Below are 15,230 nucleotides of genomic sequence, written 5' to 3'. Positions count from 1 at the left end.
AATAAATAAATAGAGAAATGAATGAATGAATAAAAGATAGTCAGGAATTCAATGGAAAGAAGGAAAGAGAACATTCTAGATATATGAAATGGAATGAGCAAAAACATAAAGGCAAGGATATATAGAATATTTGTTGATAGAAAATAGTTCCAGTTTAGCTAGAACTAAGTTTCTTAAATATGGGCTTTCAATACCATGTAGGGTCACATAACTGAATGTGGAGGTTGCAAAACATTTGGCAACAGTAAAAGGTATCAAATATTCTAACAAAATATATTTCTTTATGTAAAAATGACAAAGCCCATTCATCTCAGTATGCAAATCTGCTTTCATCTTTATTAAATGATAAAATTATATGTATGCCAAAGAATTGTTTTAAAATAAATTTATGATTTATTAGCAGCAAATGTTTGGCTTGTATATCTATTTTATATACCTGTATACTACAGTCAAGTAAAAATTTTCTTGGGCAAAAAGGGGTTAGGAGTAGAAAACGTTTAAGAAACCTTGGGCTAGAACATGGTACGTGCAGAGAAATAATTTGTGATGAGTCTGTAAAAGTTAGAATTGATATTAGGTTGTGAAATACTTTGAATGCCAGGCTGGAAAATCTAAACTTTATTTGAGAGACAATAAGGAGTCATAGAAGACTTTCGAGAAAAATTTTAACATGATCACATCCACGTATAGGGAGATTAATCTAGCAGAAATATAAATTATTGTCTGGAAGGGAAAGAGAATGGAATTTGGGGAGATGTGTTAATGGGTGATTGCAACAGTAGAGCGAGATAGTACTAATGGTTGTCCTTACTAATGGTAGCAGTGGAAATGGAGAGGATATGAAAAAGTCATGGTGAAAATATTTTCACATAGTGAAACTTATTAACTATCAGCTATGAGGTGAGCTATAAGAAATTAAGTGAGTTAGAGATACAGCCACTTCTTTGTCTACAATATCTCATTAATCCCTTTCTTTCCATCCACACAGTAAATAGCCTGGTTCATGTCTTTATCGGCTTTTACCTAGATTACCGCAATAGCCTCCTAATTGGTCTCTTTTCCCCAAACCCTTCCTTATTCCAAGCTATTCCTCATACAGTCACCAAAGTGATTTTCCTAACGTGCCAATTTGACCATCTCACTGTCCTATTCAAGCCACAATTCTAGTGGCTCCCTGGTGGCTCTAGGATTAAACATAAGCTCTTCTGTCTGGCATTTAAGGCTCTCCACAACCTCACCCTACTCCTTTTCCAGTCTATTTACACTCCACTCCCAGGGTAGTCTAGCCATATTGGCTTATTTTGTTTTTCCTTATCCACAAATCTCTATTTTTTGTCTCCATGCATTTTCACTGTCATGCTGTACACCTGGACCTCTGCCTCCTGGAATCCCTGGTTTCTTTCAAAACATAGCCCAAATGCCACCTTCTGCAAGAGTCGCTTCCTGGTCTCTCTAGAGGCTAGAAGTACCTTCCCGTGTCATTATCACTTTTATTCTTTTTTTCACATGTTATGTATTTTTATACATGTGGTTTCCTTTTAGAATTTGAGTCCTTGAGGAGAATGGTTGTTCTATTTTTGTCTTTGTATTGCCAGTAAATTACTGAGCACCTGGCACTTTCAATCTGCCCACCAAAGGGACTGTATGGTACAGTACAAAGAAGATTGATCTTAGCATCAGAGAACCAGGATATGAATCCAACTCTGCTTGTAATCTTAGACATCTTTACTTCCCAGGGCCTCATTTTTCTCATCTATAAAACAGGGGAAGAATAGGATTTGTTTTGTTCCCATTTGTATAGTGTATTGTAGACATGATCTCCTTTGATCCTCCCAACTGCTGCAGCTGGCTTGTTGGAAATGTAAGAATAACTAGAGAGAGCACTCTCCTAGCTAGTAGTTATGATGGGGATTATTATTCCAGTTTTACAACAGAGACTCAAAGGCTTGCCCAGCACCACAGGAAATATTCATATTAGGGTCTTCTTGACCCCAAATCCAATATTCAATACTCTATGCAACACTGCCCAAAATGGATCACCATTGAGGTCCTTTCCAGATCCAAATCTAAGATCTATAAGATCACACATAGAATTAGTGGGCAAAGCTGGGTCTGAAAACCAAATCTACTGCATCTTGATCCAGTGCTTTTTCCTCCGTACTCTAGCACAATCTCCTAAACTTGCCATTTTTCAGCATAAACCAAAAATAAAGCATGTATTAAAAATGCTCTCCCGGCATGGCTCAGTGCCTCCCTTTCTTGCTTTCACATCTCCTTCTAGGTCTGCTTTTCAAGCCATAAATCAGGATTTCCTTATATAGCCCCAGAATGTTTTATATATGTATATGCATTTGCTGAGATATAGATATATATATAGATATATATATAAATCATATATGTAGATTATATAGCTAGATTATAGTATAGATTATATAGATAAATTGTAGATTTGGATTATATAGATAGATTATAGATATAGACTACACCTGCTGCCTTCTAGTTATCATCACTAGGTGCTGCTTAACAGAATGACAAGGAATTCCAGGTAGACTGATATAATCACCATTAAATATTTACCCAGATCACCAACACCCAGACTTATATGCAAATGACCGAAACCCCGCAAAAAGGCATCCCTGTAAGGAGCAGGACGGTCGTTTTCCTACAGCATTTCACGAGGATGGTTATCTAAAATGGGAGTAGATGGAATGAGCAGACAATGAATCTCTCCTAAACTTGTGCTGAAGCGGAGGAAAAAAAGGGGGAGGGGGGAAGAGATTGTCAAACCATGTGACTCGGAGTCCCTCACTAGATTCTATCTCTCCGGGAGCGCTGGGAGGAAGGCAAGGTCGCGGATTCTGCTGCAGTGCACCATACTGCAGTGCTCTCCTTTCTGCAGCACTCCCGTTCTACCTCCGGGGGGCAGACGTACGCCGCCCAGTCCCCTCAACCCAGCAGCTCCCCACAGAGCTATCTTGCCAGCCTCGCTCTCCGCAGCTCACCAACCCTGAACAAAGACGGGAAACGATGATCACGTTAATTGTGAGGATGGAATTATGTTTACAGGGGCAGTTTTTAATAAATGAAAACGTGTTCCTTCTTAAGACTGGGAAGGGAATGAAGCATTTAATTAAAGTTCTAATTAAAATGAAGATCTATTTATTATATAAGGTCGTGTTTCTGTTAATCTTTGGGGGGTACGGTCTGTAACTCCCATTCTTCCGAAAGGTCAACAGGACCCATATTACAGGGAAATTACATTTTATTCTCAATTCAATAAATATTGATTAAGCTTCTGTTGGGTGTTGAAGACTCCTGGAGAGATGGCAGAGTCTGAAAGCCATCCAGTCCCAGGGTCTCGGGCAGGAGTAAGACAAGAGATAAAATACAGAATAGTATATTATGTGAGCGCATTACATAGGGGCAAAATCAAGCGCTGGGTCCAAGGGGAAAGGGCATCAGGGGAGGCTTCCTGGAGGAGATAACACGAATTAAAAATTAAGGGGAAATTTCAGAATTAGAGAATAGCTTAAACAAAAGCACCAACATACACTCATTCGGGAGAAAGTGGAGCAGTTTGTCTGAAATATCTAATACATAGAGAAGATAATGAATTTGAAGGATTTTGGCAAACTATGGAGGTTGGTCTTTACCCAGGAGACAATAGGGAACTACTGAAGGTTATAGAGCAGTGAGTAGTCTAATTAGATCCTCAATTTCAAATCACCAAAAGTTAGCCAGAGCGGCTACACGAATATTTGAACATGATTTATCAGACTTATTAAGGTAAGGGGTGTAGAGAAACATAAATACTTATAAAGTTGGAAAAAGACAACTCATATAATCAGATTCAGAGCTGAAAGGGGTGGAAGAGAGCAACTGGTCCCATTCATTTATTTTACAAATGAGAAACAGAGACCAGAGAATTTAAAGTGATTTGCCCACCCTGACACAGGCACTAAGAAATAGGACTAAGATTTGGACCCAGATCCCTTTCCTCCAGACCATACGGTAATACTACACTACACAAGTTTCTGCCCTAAGAAGTTTATAGTCTGTTGGGACATAATTAGAATGAACAATTTCCCCTCTTTTCCTCATAATTCATATTCTGAACAACACAATTTACTTGCTGTAGCTGCTAAATTATTGAGTCATTAAGAAAGAGTTCATGTTTTAAATCACTTCAAGATTCCCGTTCCCAACAGGATAAGGACAGTCCTCATCTATAAGAAACCATAGTGTCAGTTTATAGAATCATAGATTTTGAATGAAAGTGACCTTAGGGGCCATAAATCAAAGCCCTTTATTTTACAAGAGTAGAAACAGAAGCCCCTTAAGGTTAAATGATTTATTCTGAGTCACATAGTATAAGTAGCAGATACAGTATTTAAACACAGTTCTCAAACTATGAATATATATATATATATTCATTTATATGTATTTTTGTGTATATAAGTTTGTATATACATATATACATGTATACAGATATATAGTATGTATGTACTGAACTGTTCTCCAATTGTTATGTTAAATATGTTCTGTTTGTCTTCCCACCTAGACTATAAATTCCTCGAGATCAGTCTTTTCTTTCTTTTGTCTTTTACTCTCTTGCACAGAACCAACACTGGATAAGGGGGAAGTGGGCAAAGTAGGCTAAAATGCCATACACATAGGAAAGTGCAAAATGGGATACATTTTTAAAATATGACCTGTTAGAGTTGGATGGCAAGATTTTAACATCAGAAAATCCCACTCTCAATGGAATATAGGCATTTCAAGCCACTTATGGTAACTTTATACATCCAATAGCCGGTAAAACACAGAACTCATTCTTTTCAGACATTGCTAACGGCATTCAAATTCCCTTTCCTGGCATGGTCAGGGAGTTTACACTTAGTAGATACTTATAAAGTGCCCGGATTTTTTTAAGCCATGATCAAAAACATTAAATAAGGCCTCCATCTCATAATAACTTTACTTCACTTAAAAGGCCACAGATGCTCCTGGAGCCAATTGCTTTTTGGTAGCTAACAGGTGTAGAGAGGAAAGAAGGGAAATGGAGCCATTTCTACCTCTAAAACAAAGGAGAGTGAAAATCACATTCTCCTTAAGAGAAAATGCTCTGGGACTTTTTAATACTAAAGGCACTTAAGCTCTGAATTTGGCCTCTAAGACTCACAGTGACCACAACACTAGAGAGGGGTCTAAGTCTGCAAAGTCTAGGAGGAAATCATCCTCAGATTGCTGAATCAGAAATAAAACTCTCTGCTCCAAACTGGCATTTCCTTGGAAACCTTTTGGCCTCCAAGGTACAACCTTTTTTTATGAAACAGCCTCACAGGACAGCAGGGCAAGATTCCAGGCTAACTGATATTTCCTTTAAATCTAAAATGGCATGAGTCCATTATTTGGTTTGATTCCTGCAGCCAAAAAATAGGGAAAATGAATATTCAGGCTCCCATGCCAAGGGCAGATGGCTAGGTGGGAGTGCAAGAATAACTATAGATCAGGGTGTTTCCTGGCCAGTAGTTATGGCAAGCAGAATTTCCAATTCTGTGACTGCACGGAAGAATGGGCACGCAATCCGTAGAAGAGCCAATACCTCATAGTGGCTTCAAGGAAAATCCCCAAAATAAGAAAATGGCATTTTATTGCAGAAAGAACACTAGCCCAGGACCCAGATTCAAGTCACACCTCTGATGACTATCCACAGATCTTGAACATATCCATTTCAACTTCCTCAGCCTCAGTTTTCTTTATATATAAAACATAAAATTTATAAAAATTTACATGTAAAATATAAAATTTATACAAATAAAATATAGTTTACATATATTCTTTTATATGTAAAATGAATGAACCTAGATGATCTCTAAGGCGCCTTCTAAGTTGTGAGCCTTTTTCTGGACAATGGTATCTTGAGTTTGACCTCTCTATTTTAACCTTTCAAATTAAAAGCTCTTGAGAATTATAATAATTACTAACATTTATGTAGCACTTTAATCCAAACAATTCTAAGTAGGTTTTGTAACTGATATTATTTCTTTTGCAGATGAAAAAACTGAAGTTTAGAAAAAGTCATATGACTTGGCCATGGTTCACCCAACTCGTAAATCACAGAGCTGAGTCCAAAACTCAAATTTCTGGGTGTTCTTTTGCCTAAACCATCCTGGTGTCAAACTGTGTTTAGTTATTGCTTGCATATTTCTGCAAAGGGGAATGAGAGAAAGAAAGATTCATCTTTGCCTCCCAAATCACTCAAGGATGTAAATAATACCTCAACACTAAGGGAGAGGGAAGTAATTCTAAGTGGCCCCCATGACATCATCATGACCCTGGCAGCAATAGAAGAAGTAGTCTGTGGATGATGAGATGTTCTAATACTTAATCAGAAAGTATTAGGGAATTTTCATGAAAATTAAATAAATTTCAAAGAAAACGTATTAATGCTAATAAATACTCATAATGAACATCATATTCCCATGATGAATGTACAACAGCTTACAAAGGACTTTTCCATCCACCATCTCATACTAATCTCACAAACTTATCAGTGACCTGAAATTTTATATCCCTTAGTTATTCAGTAGCAGACCAGGCATTAGCTTTTAAAAATAGCATATCTGTTAGAAACCATCACACACAAACACTCACACAAATATATACACACACATACACATATACATTCTTCCAAAGGGATTGAGATATGGTAGAAAGAATACAGGACTCAGAGGGACTAAGTTCAAAACCTCAAAGAATGACTAAAGCTACCTCCTCACTTTATGGTTAATGAATAAAGTCTTGGAAGTTTAAATGACTTATCTGATGTCAATAAGGTAATATCAGAGGAAAAATTTGAACCTACATGTACTGGCTTGAAACTAGCCATTATTCCACTATGTTATGCTGCCTGTTGATTTGGGGTTTTGCTTTAACATTCAGAAGATCACGCTTGTTTAGAACTATTTTAGCTATTTAATAACTATGTCATGTTGGATAAGTCACTTGATTTTCTTGCACCTCAATTTTCTCGCATGTAAAGTAAGAGTGCTGGATGAGATCATATTTTGCAAAAATGGGGAAATTGAGGTCCAGTGACTTGCCCAAGATCTTCCAAGTAGTAAATCAGAGGTGGAAAATGAATCAAGGCAAATGTCTCCAAATCTTCCTTTTCTAACCCTATCCTTTAAAGACAGCTCTGTCCTTTCATTTTTAACCCCAAACCTTGAACATAGACAGGTTTCTTCCAGGCCCAACCATTTCACAAATCAAATATGAACTGGTCCAGTAACTTACCTAATAAAAGTTTGGTTTTGTCTTTGCAGTCTGGTGTGTTCCATGGGTTGTTGCAAGAGCCCAAGGTAGCACAGACACAAAGGAGGCAAACAGGTAGAAAAGTGTGTAGCAAATAATCACATTATAGTATATGGCTATTAGGACTGAGATGATCAACATAGCGATGCCGCAGCCTGAGGAGGCAAACACACAGGTTAGCCATCACAAATAAAACCCCATCCCATCCTGATACTTGCCCCATGGATCATAATGGGGGAAGGGGAAAAGAAGAAAGGGAACAGAAATAAGGAATCTTTTGCAGCCAGAATATTAATAATGGTACAAAGGAAATCAAACACTAGGTTAGCTAGAATCTCTAGGGTGTGGATTCAAGATTGAATCATCTTCCTGGTGATGAGGAATACAAATGAGATTCCAGAGTTAGGCAGCCTTCCTGGAGATTAGGAGTCAGTCTGAGTGTGAATGCAATGGAGCAAGCTGAGAACTGGCACGAGTTCACAACAGGACTCTTTGCCTTGGAGTTATTTGACTGGAGACTCACTACCAAGGTCACTGTTACATAGTGCCAGATTCTGAAGCTACAATTAACAGTAATTTTTCCTAAAGAAGCTTGGAGGAAGAGTGAGGGATTCTGGGGGAAGGAAGAACAAAACAGAACACGAGATAAATGTGTGGGGAGATGGGGAGGGCAGAGCCACTCACCTTGTAAAGCAGGTATCGCTTTCCAAACGGACACAGGACCCTGGCTAGCAAACTGCCCCAGTGATACTTCCAGAAAAAAGATGGGCAGACCAGCCAGAGCCAGCATCATCAGATAGGGGATGAGAAAAGCACCTTGGGATATTAGAGAAGGACAAAGAAGAGAAAGTAAGAATATGCTTCAAGACTAGGGCAGGAAGAAGACTAGCACCTGCCCATCCTGCACCATTACACTTTAACCTTTGGACTTTTACTCAGATGGTCTGCATCAGAGACTCAGCATGACAGCAGATCTTTGGGTTCAGATCCTTCATTTTATAATATCCCACCTCAATGGTTTTATAAAACACATCTGGTTGAACTGATTCATTACATCTCAATTCTATATTTTTTCTTAATGAAGTTTTAAAAAAATCTTAGGATAATAGATTGGAACTAGAAAGGATCTCAAAGAATGACTAAACCCACCTCCTCATTTTATGGTTAACTAATAGTCTTGGAAATTTAAATGACTTATCCAATGTCAATCAGGTAATATATCAGAGGAAAGATCTGAACTCATAGGTAGTGGCTTGAAAGCAGCCATCATTTCACTAAGTCATGCTGCCTGTGGGTTTGGGGTTTTGCTTTAGCATTCATGAGATCACTCTTGTTTAGAACAATTTTATATCTGCAAGACTAGGTATTTGATTGCAAAAAATATCCTGTCACTGTCTTGAATCATCTGAACATCCTACGCATTTCTGCAGAGATGTGGAATGACTAATTGGCCCCTAGTGTCATGAAGAGGGTTTTATTGTGTGTGGGAGGATGTATTGGTTGCTTGGTTGGGTTTTGACCCAAGGTAAGGGTGGTGTGATTTGGTGTCGGGAAATCCAAAGAAACCCCCAAGCAGACTGGCACCTTTAACCAAAATAATATGACTTTAGGTGGGCTTGAAAGTAATTCCTAAATTCTCTTCCCAATCTAAAATGTTAGAATTTATGAAATCCATTTCTCCTGAAAATAAAATCCAAGTCAAAATTGCTAACTTCCCTGGCTTTGTGCTTTGTTAGTGTTGTTGTTGTTGTTGCATTATGTGTTTCCTTCATAACTACTCTGATTGGCAATGTGTGGGGCACACATAAAGTACTTACTTAAAGCTAATTGATTGACAGGCCATGGACTCTCTGTCCAGAGGCTTTGATATTGGGAGGTGATGGAAAAAGATTGTTCTCCTGTAACATGGGCTTTCCAGCTCCTCGGTTCCTGGATGGGTAGCCCAGTAACAGATCAGGGTGACCGACTGCGGTAAGGGAGGGGCGGAGAAAGAAAGTAACCAGAGGAGGAGGGTCTCAAGGACTCAGAATAGAGACTCTCCGTTAGTCGGATTCAGCAAGCCTTGCATTGAGCTCTATGTGGGGTACACACAGACAGAGGGCCCACCTGGATGTAGAGAAATCTATCCATTCCCTGTAGCCTTTCTAGAAGACCCTAGAGGCCGCATCCCTCCCTTAGTCAAACCAAGCTCCAACCAAAGGCCAGCTCAGAACATGGTTTTCCAGAGCCGCAGTGCGCAAAAACGCTGAGAATGCTTTATTCCAGGGGCTTCTCCTCTTGCCCGCCCCCGCCAAAGAGAGAAGGCAAATGATTGGCTCAACGTAGGGGCGCGCGGGAAAACAGCCAGACTAGCCCTTTAGGACGAGTCCAGAACGAAAATGGATTTAAACAAATCTACTAGGGACTTGATTTCAGAAAAAGGAACGAAATTGTGGCCAACTTCCCATTGCAGGAAAACTAAGCAAGCTGAATAGAGAGATAAATAATCATGGCAAGGGACAGTCACAGCATAGACCCTTCACCTTTGAGGTGTCATGGGCTCCTTTGGCAGTTTAATGATAATCCTTTCTCAGAATAATGTTTTAAAATAATTCAAGAAAATGGTGAAGTTCAGTTAGAGAGTAGTGAGGAACAAAGGGCAGAGATATTTTCCCTTGCCATCCATGTTTATAGTCCTCAGTTTATGGGGAAAAAGAGCCTTAATTACTGGCATCCTTGCATGTTCTTATAGACATTGACTACATGGCAGAAGTTGTGTCCCTGATTTTTAGGATGTTTTTATAGGTTTTTTTGGGGGGAGAAGGGGGTTTCCATCTCGTCTTGAGATTGTACTTGTGTCAGGAATTCTCGAAGTAAAAATTCCCTCAGAGATGCAGATCCCACCCCTATAATCCAGCCTTAGGTCCTTAGGTAAATAAAAAGGTAAATGACTCATGGAAAATCACACGGTTATCGTGGGTCAGTCCTAAACTCAGTCACTGAAGCACTCAACTTTGCGTGCCCGTCACAATTTTGTCAGGTGCATAGCTTTTCCAGGTGGGTACACTGGCCAATCAAGCACCAACTTCTATCCTTTCGTTGCACCTTCATCCCCTAGAGAAATCCTGAATCAGAGACCTCCTTGACACAGTGAATTACCAAATATGCAAGTGAATTTTCCCCTATTCAACAGAGGAAGCGTTTCGGTGGGGAACTGAGGGATGAGCGTAGTGGGAGGGAGGGAGGGGAAGGGGATGTAGAGTCGGATCTCCGCTTTGGAACTAGCCCCTCCGTAGGACAGCCAAGCCGAACCGAGGACAAGGGAGATGAGATAGAATCACAGTCCCAAAGAAAATCACTTAAGTCTTTACTGAAACTTTTATTATCTAAAGCGCTTTGGGTGACCTCAAAATTTGCCAAGTTTTGGAAAATTGATAAGGCTAACAGGAAGGAAGAACTCGGGAACCAAGAAAGGGCCAGGAGTGCTTCTTGCCTGTTTGGAGGGAGCTTACCCTATTTAGAAAAGGCTTCCAGTCCCAAAATAGCCCCTCCGACTCGCAATAAAAATGAAAACAACGAAAACTGCTCGGGGTTCTATTTGCAGCCCTGAAAACTGTGTCCTGCCAGTGTATATTTGTAGTGTGAGTTCCCTCACCTCATCAACCAATTATTTCTTAACAAGTGTTAACATCAAATTGATTGAGATAATATTCATACTAGACATCATGGAAAATTCAGATCAGTAAAACAATAATCGAGTTTATTGTTAATAACTTTTCATTGGAAATGGGAATCTCTAGGTTGTAAAATGTTGGTTTAATTGTGTTCTCCTGCAGAATAAGATTATTTAAGAATTTCAATCTGCTTTAAGATTCTATGTGCCTAGACCAGCCCTAATATGCATGATTCTTAATGTGTGTGTGTGTGTGTGTGTGTGTGTGTGTGTGTGTGTGTGTGTGTGTGGTGTGGGGGAGTGGGAATCCCGTGGCCTGAATGTGATTATTGAAGCAAAGAGACCCAGACCCCCCAAACTTCTGAGGTTAATTTCTCAAGCTCAGGGTTTTAAGTGATGAGTCCTACTTGGATCAAAAATCTAAATGAATCTAGCTGGCCAGTGTTCTTAGGTTTCCCAGTTAAGAAACTAGCAAGAGATAGGATACTGTCAGAGCCCTCAAGGTCTGTGGAAACAGCCCAGAACACCTTCCTAGGCGGAGCTGCAGTCCCTCCCACACCCCAGGATAACGCGCCCGGCAGCCCCTCCCTGAGGAAATAGAGCAGAAAGTCCTACCTCCCCCATTCTGAAAGGCCAGGTACGGAAACCTCCAGACATTGCCCAGCCCCACTGCGTACCCAACCATGGACAGGATGAAGTCCAGTTTGCTAGACCAGTTCCCTCGGGCTTTATTTTCATCCCCTTCATCGTCCTCCTAGGGGTGGAAAAGCACATTGGTCGGTCCCATAACAACCCCAATGTCCATTTATTTAATAAGCAAGCAATTCCCTCATACTTTCCTTTTCATCCCTCACCCTCCAAGTCCACTCCTCCCTCTTCTATCCCCCATTCCTCTCCCCCCCCAAAAAAAAATTCTACTCTGATCAAGCTTTCCTGGGGGATCAGCTCTAGAGCAAAATTGGGAAAAAGCCCTCTTCCATTGAACCTCTTTCTTCTATCTAGCCAAGGTACTTTAATGCATAGCTCCCAGTTCGGTTGGAGTGGGGGAAAGGCGGGAAGGAACAAGTTAGAGGAAAAGAGCTAGTTGGAAGGTGGAAAGATCTAAGTTTTAAGGCTGGTGGAAATGGTATTTTCAGGGTAATAGAAAGAGAAAGACAGAGAAGAACATTCCAAATTGATGTCCAAAATCTTGAGTTTTTCCTTTAATCTGATTCTTTGGAAATGGATATATGAAAGAATTCATTTGTCCTAATACCTCACTCCTGCTGGCAACTAAGATACAAAGAAGGTTTTCAGGAATGGTAAGACAGACCTATCAGAAACCTGCCTGGCAAACTAAAATTAAAAATAAGGGTAAGTCAAGTGACTAGTGTCCGAGATTTTAGAGGCCCTGGCCACTGCAAATCCTTTCCCTTCCTCCTCCAGAACTTCAATATATCCCAAAAGTCACCAGTCTGTGATATGTGACCTTTTTGTTGAGTGGATTAAAAGAGAGTTTCTGTTATCTCTATCCTCTGAAAATGGGCTATGGAAAAGGTGAAGAAATTCGAAGGGAATCAGGCAAAAGTTGGAAAGAATGGGGTGACAGGGTGGGAGTATAGGTCTTAAATCAGGAAAGAATCAAGACCATTTCTTTGTGGGATATTCCTTTCTCTCCTTATGTAGGTCTGAGAGTGTGAAGATATAGAGAAAGGTGCAGGATGGAATTGAAGCTCTGTCCAGGAAAGCAAGAACAGTAAAAGAGGTAGTCTTTCTGACCATCTGTCTTTTAACAGACAGATTCACTGGCCTTGACTTTGCAGAGGGCAGGCCCAGAGAGAATCATAAAGTATCTTTGTTCCCATGGGAGTTTATTTGTTTGTTCTTAAAGCAGGTAGAGAGAATGTGGCCTGTGCCTTTATCCTCTCCATCTCAGTACAATTCCTGCTCCAGCCAGAGAGGTAGAGCCCGGTGATATGTATTCAATTATCTGAGTCAGAGATAAGGAGAAGCAGGAAAGAGGCAAAGGAGAGAGGAAGAAAAAAGGGATTCTCAAATGAAGGACCAGTAATTGAGGGAAGGAAGACTGTTTAAGAGAATATTCACCTCACATCCTGCAGATAGGATCACCTGATTCCAAGCAGGCAATCTTTGTAACTTTCAGTTACCCAACTCCCAAGTCCAAAAAGATAGCAGATTTGGCCTATGGCCCTGGGAACCATTTACATATTTAGAGCATAAGCAAAAAAGAAGGGTGAGGGAAAATAATTGGAAAGAAGAAGGAAGAGAAAGGAACTAAATGAATAAAGAGGTATTTACCACAGGGAAGGATCAAAGAGTTGACTGTGTTTTCCTAAAAAATTTTCAAATGCCACTTCCATCTTCTTAGTATTTACCTATGGGTACCTACATGGGAATAGAATTCTTTTTCTTTGGGAGGGAAAGAATGCCAAATCATTTCATCACCCTGGAATTATCAATACATTTAATTGTCACAAATAATTCCCATAGGCATGGGTTCCTTTCTTTTTCTCCTGTAAGTTCTGGAGGATGGTAGTAAGGAAACAAAATTAATCACAAATGGGAAAGGTTAAAGGAAATGATTGCCCTAACCAAAAAGGCTCCTGGTTTCCATTTAATATTTTGGGGTCAGCTCTGTCTCCTCCCTCCCCCATCTTCTACGGAGCTGGGAGTATTCCTTGCATAATAGCAACCTGTCCATGCCCTTGCAACACTTGAGCAGATCCATCCCATGCCCTCATCCTCTACTCCCTTTCACTGATCTGGAGACCCGGGAGTATGTCCAACATGCTGCACCCACCCATTCACTGCCGAGCAAGACTCTTCCTATTCTGGTTTCAGCTTGGCATTGGACAAACACTTATTGTCCTGGCTCTCTGCCCAATTAGCAGAAGCGGGGGCAGCGAGGGACTGGGGGCAGTGAAGCTTGAAAAAGTCTTGCGGACCTGAGGGCATTGGGGGAGGGAAAAGCAGAAAGCGAACTTACCGCGGGTGTAGAAGTAGTCGTCACACTGCCTGGCAGGACCGAGGTGATCCCGTCTGTGCCCAGCACCACCGTGCTCTGGCTCATGTTTATCCAACCTGCAGCCTGGGCACTGTTCTTCTCCAAAGTGCCCTTGCCCGGGCTCCCACTTTCATCCCCTCCAACGCTGGCGCCTCGGAGGGCCGGAATCCTGCAGTGCTGAGCATTGCCTGGGCCCGGGCCACCCGAAGGGGGGATGGTCTGCAGGGCATGGGCCTCGATAGAATCCTGGCGGGAGGTAGCATCGAGGGGCGCCCTAGTGCTGCAGATCCCAACTTTGGTCCGCTCTGACTCGTAGCTTTTGGCTTCTTCCGAAAGGAAAGTTTGAATCCCGTTGGAGGCCGACTTGGCAATCCTAGGCAGTTGGGAAGAAGCGGCAGGGGAAGGATCGGGCTCCGGACTGGTCCTTGTCCCGGAGGAGCCTTCTGGGTTTCCCGAAGCCTCCAAGCTATTTGCCAGTGGCTTGTTCATATCCTTCGCACCCGAGTAATCCTGAGAACACAATGTTACTTTCGAGTAAAAAGAAAAATCACAATACTTTTGATATGTGTATTTGTACGCGGATAAAAGAATATTCTGTAATTCTATACCTGCCTCCACAATGGCTAGCAAGGTAATTTCAAATGGAGATTTCATACATGTGCCTATATAGACAAGTCAATATTTTTCAATTACCCCATCTCTTCAACGACTACATCTCATGAATAGGCTAATATGCCTTCCCAGTTCAAGGGTGAATCGAGAGAAACAGCCTAAAGGATGGTTTTGGGAAAAGGGGGGGGGCGTAAGAGGAGTGAGAGTGTAGAGCAAATATCTCTACAGCTGTGTGCTCCCGGCCTCTTTGGGTTTCACAACACGACTGTAGGGTGCCCGCTTTCCCCCATCACCAGTGTAGAAAGATTCTTTAATTTTCCGCCCCATTTCCTTTGTCATTCAACAATGCACACTGTCTTTTTTTTTCCCGGGTATGGACAAGCTGCTGCTGCGGCTCAGGCAACATTCTACATAGCCAATGCTTTGACACCCGCCAAAATGCCCCCCTCCCCATACCGCCGTCCCGTTTGCTCTATTCCGGCCCTCAAAAAGCCATCTAATTAACCGTCAAATGAGGAGGAAGGGATGAGCTCCACGGCCAAACAAAGAGAGTATTAAAAAAAAAAACAGAAAAAAGAAAAAAGCAAAGATAAAATATGTGCATTGGTTACTACATACTCGTGCTGGAATTCTTCGAAATCTGTA

The 15,230-nt window shown here is 41.1% G+C and overlaps 1 protein-coding gene across 1 annotated transcript in view; it reads right to left on the bottom strand.

Moving 5' to 3' along the window:
* The window catches only part of SLC6A5 (solute carrier family 6 member 5), a 58,889-nt gene extending 44,427 nt beyond the window's left edge, over positions 1 to 14,462 (bottom strand). The window contains 5 exon segments of the mRNA XM_051965112.1: positions 7,300 to 7,359; positions 7,362 to 7,472; positions 8,002 to 8,133; positions 11,585 to 11,723; positions 13,959 to 14,462. Of these exon segments, the coding sequence (XP_051821072.1) occupies positions 7,300 to 7,359; positions 7,362 to 7,472; positions 8,002 to 8,133; positions 11,585 to 11,723; positions 13,959 to 14,462 (946 nt within the window).
* Between the last annotated feature and the right edge of the window lie 768 nt (positions 14,463 to 15,230).

Source organism: Antechinus flavipes, chromosome 6, assembly GCF_016432865.1.
Source record: "Antechinus flavipes isolate AdamAnt ecotype Samford, QLD, Australia chromosome 6, AdamAnt_v2, whole genome shotgun sequence".
NCBI classification, from domain to species: domain Eukaryota; kingdom Metazoa; phylum Chordata; class Mammalia; order Dasyuromorphia; family Dasyuridae; genus Antechinus; species Antechinus flavipes.
This window is presented reverse-complemented; position numbering and strand designations above follow the sequence as displayed.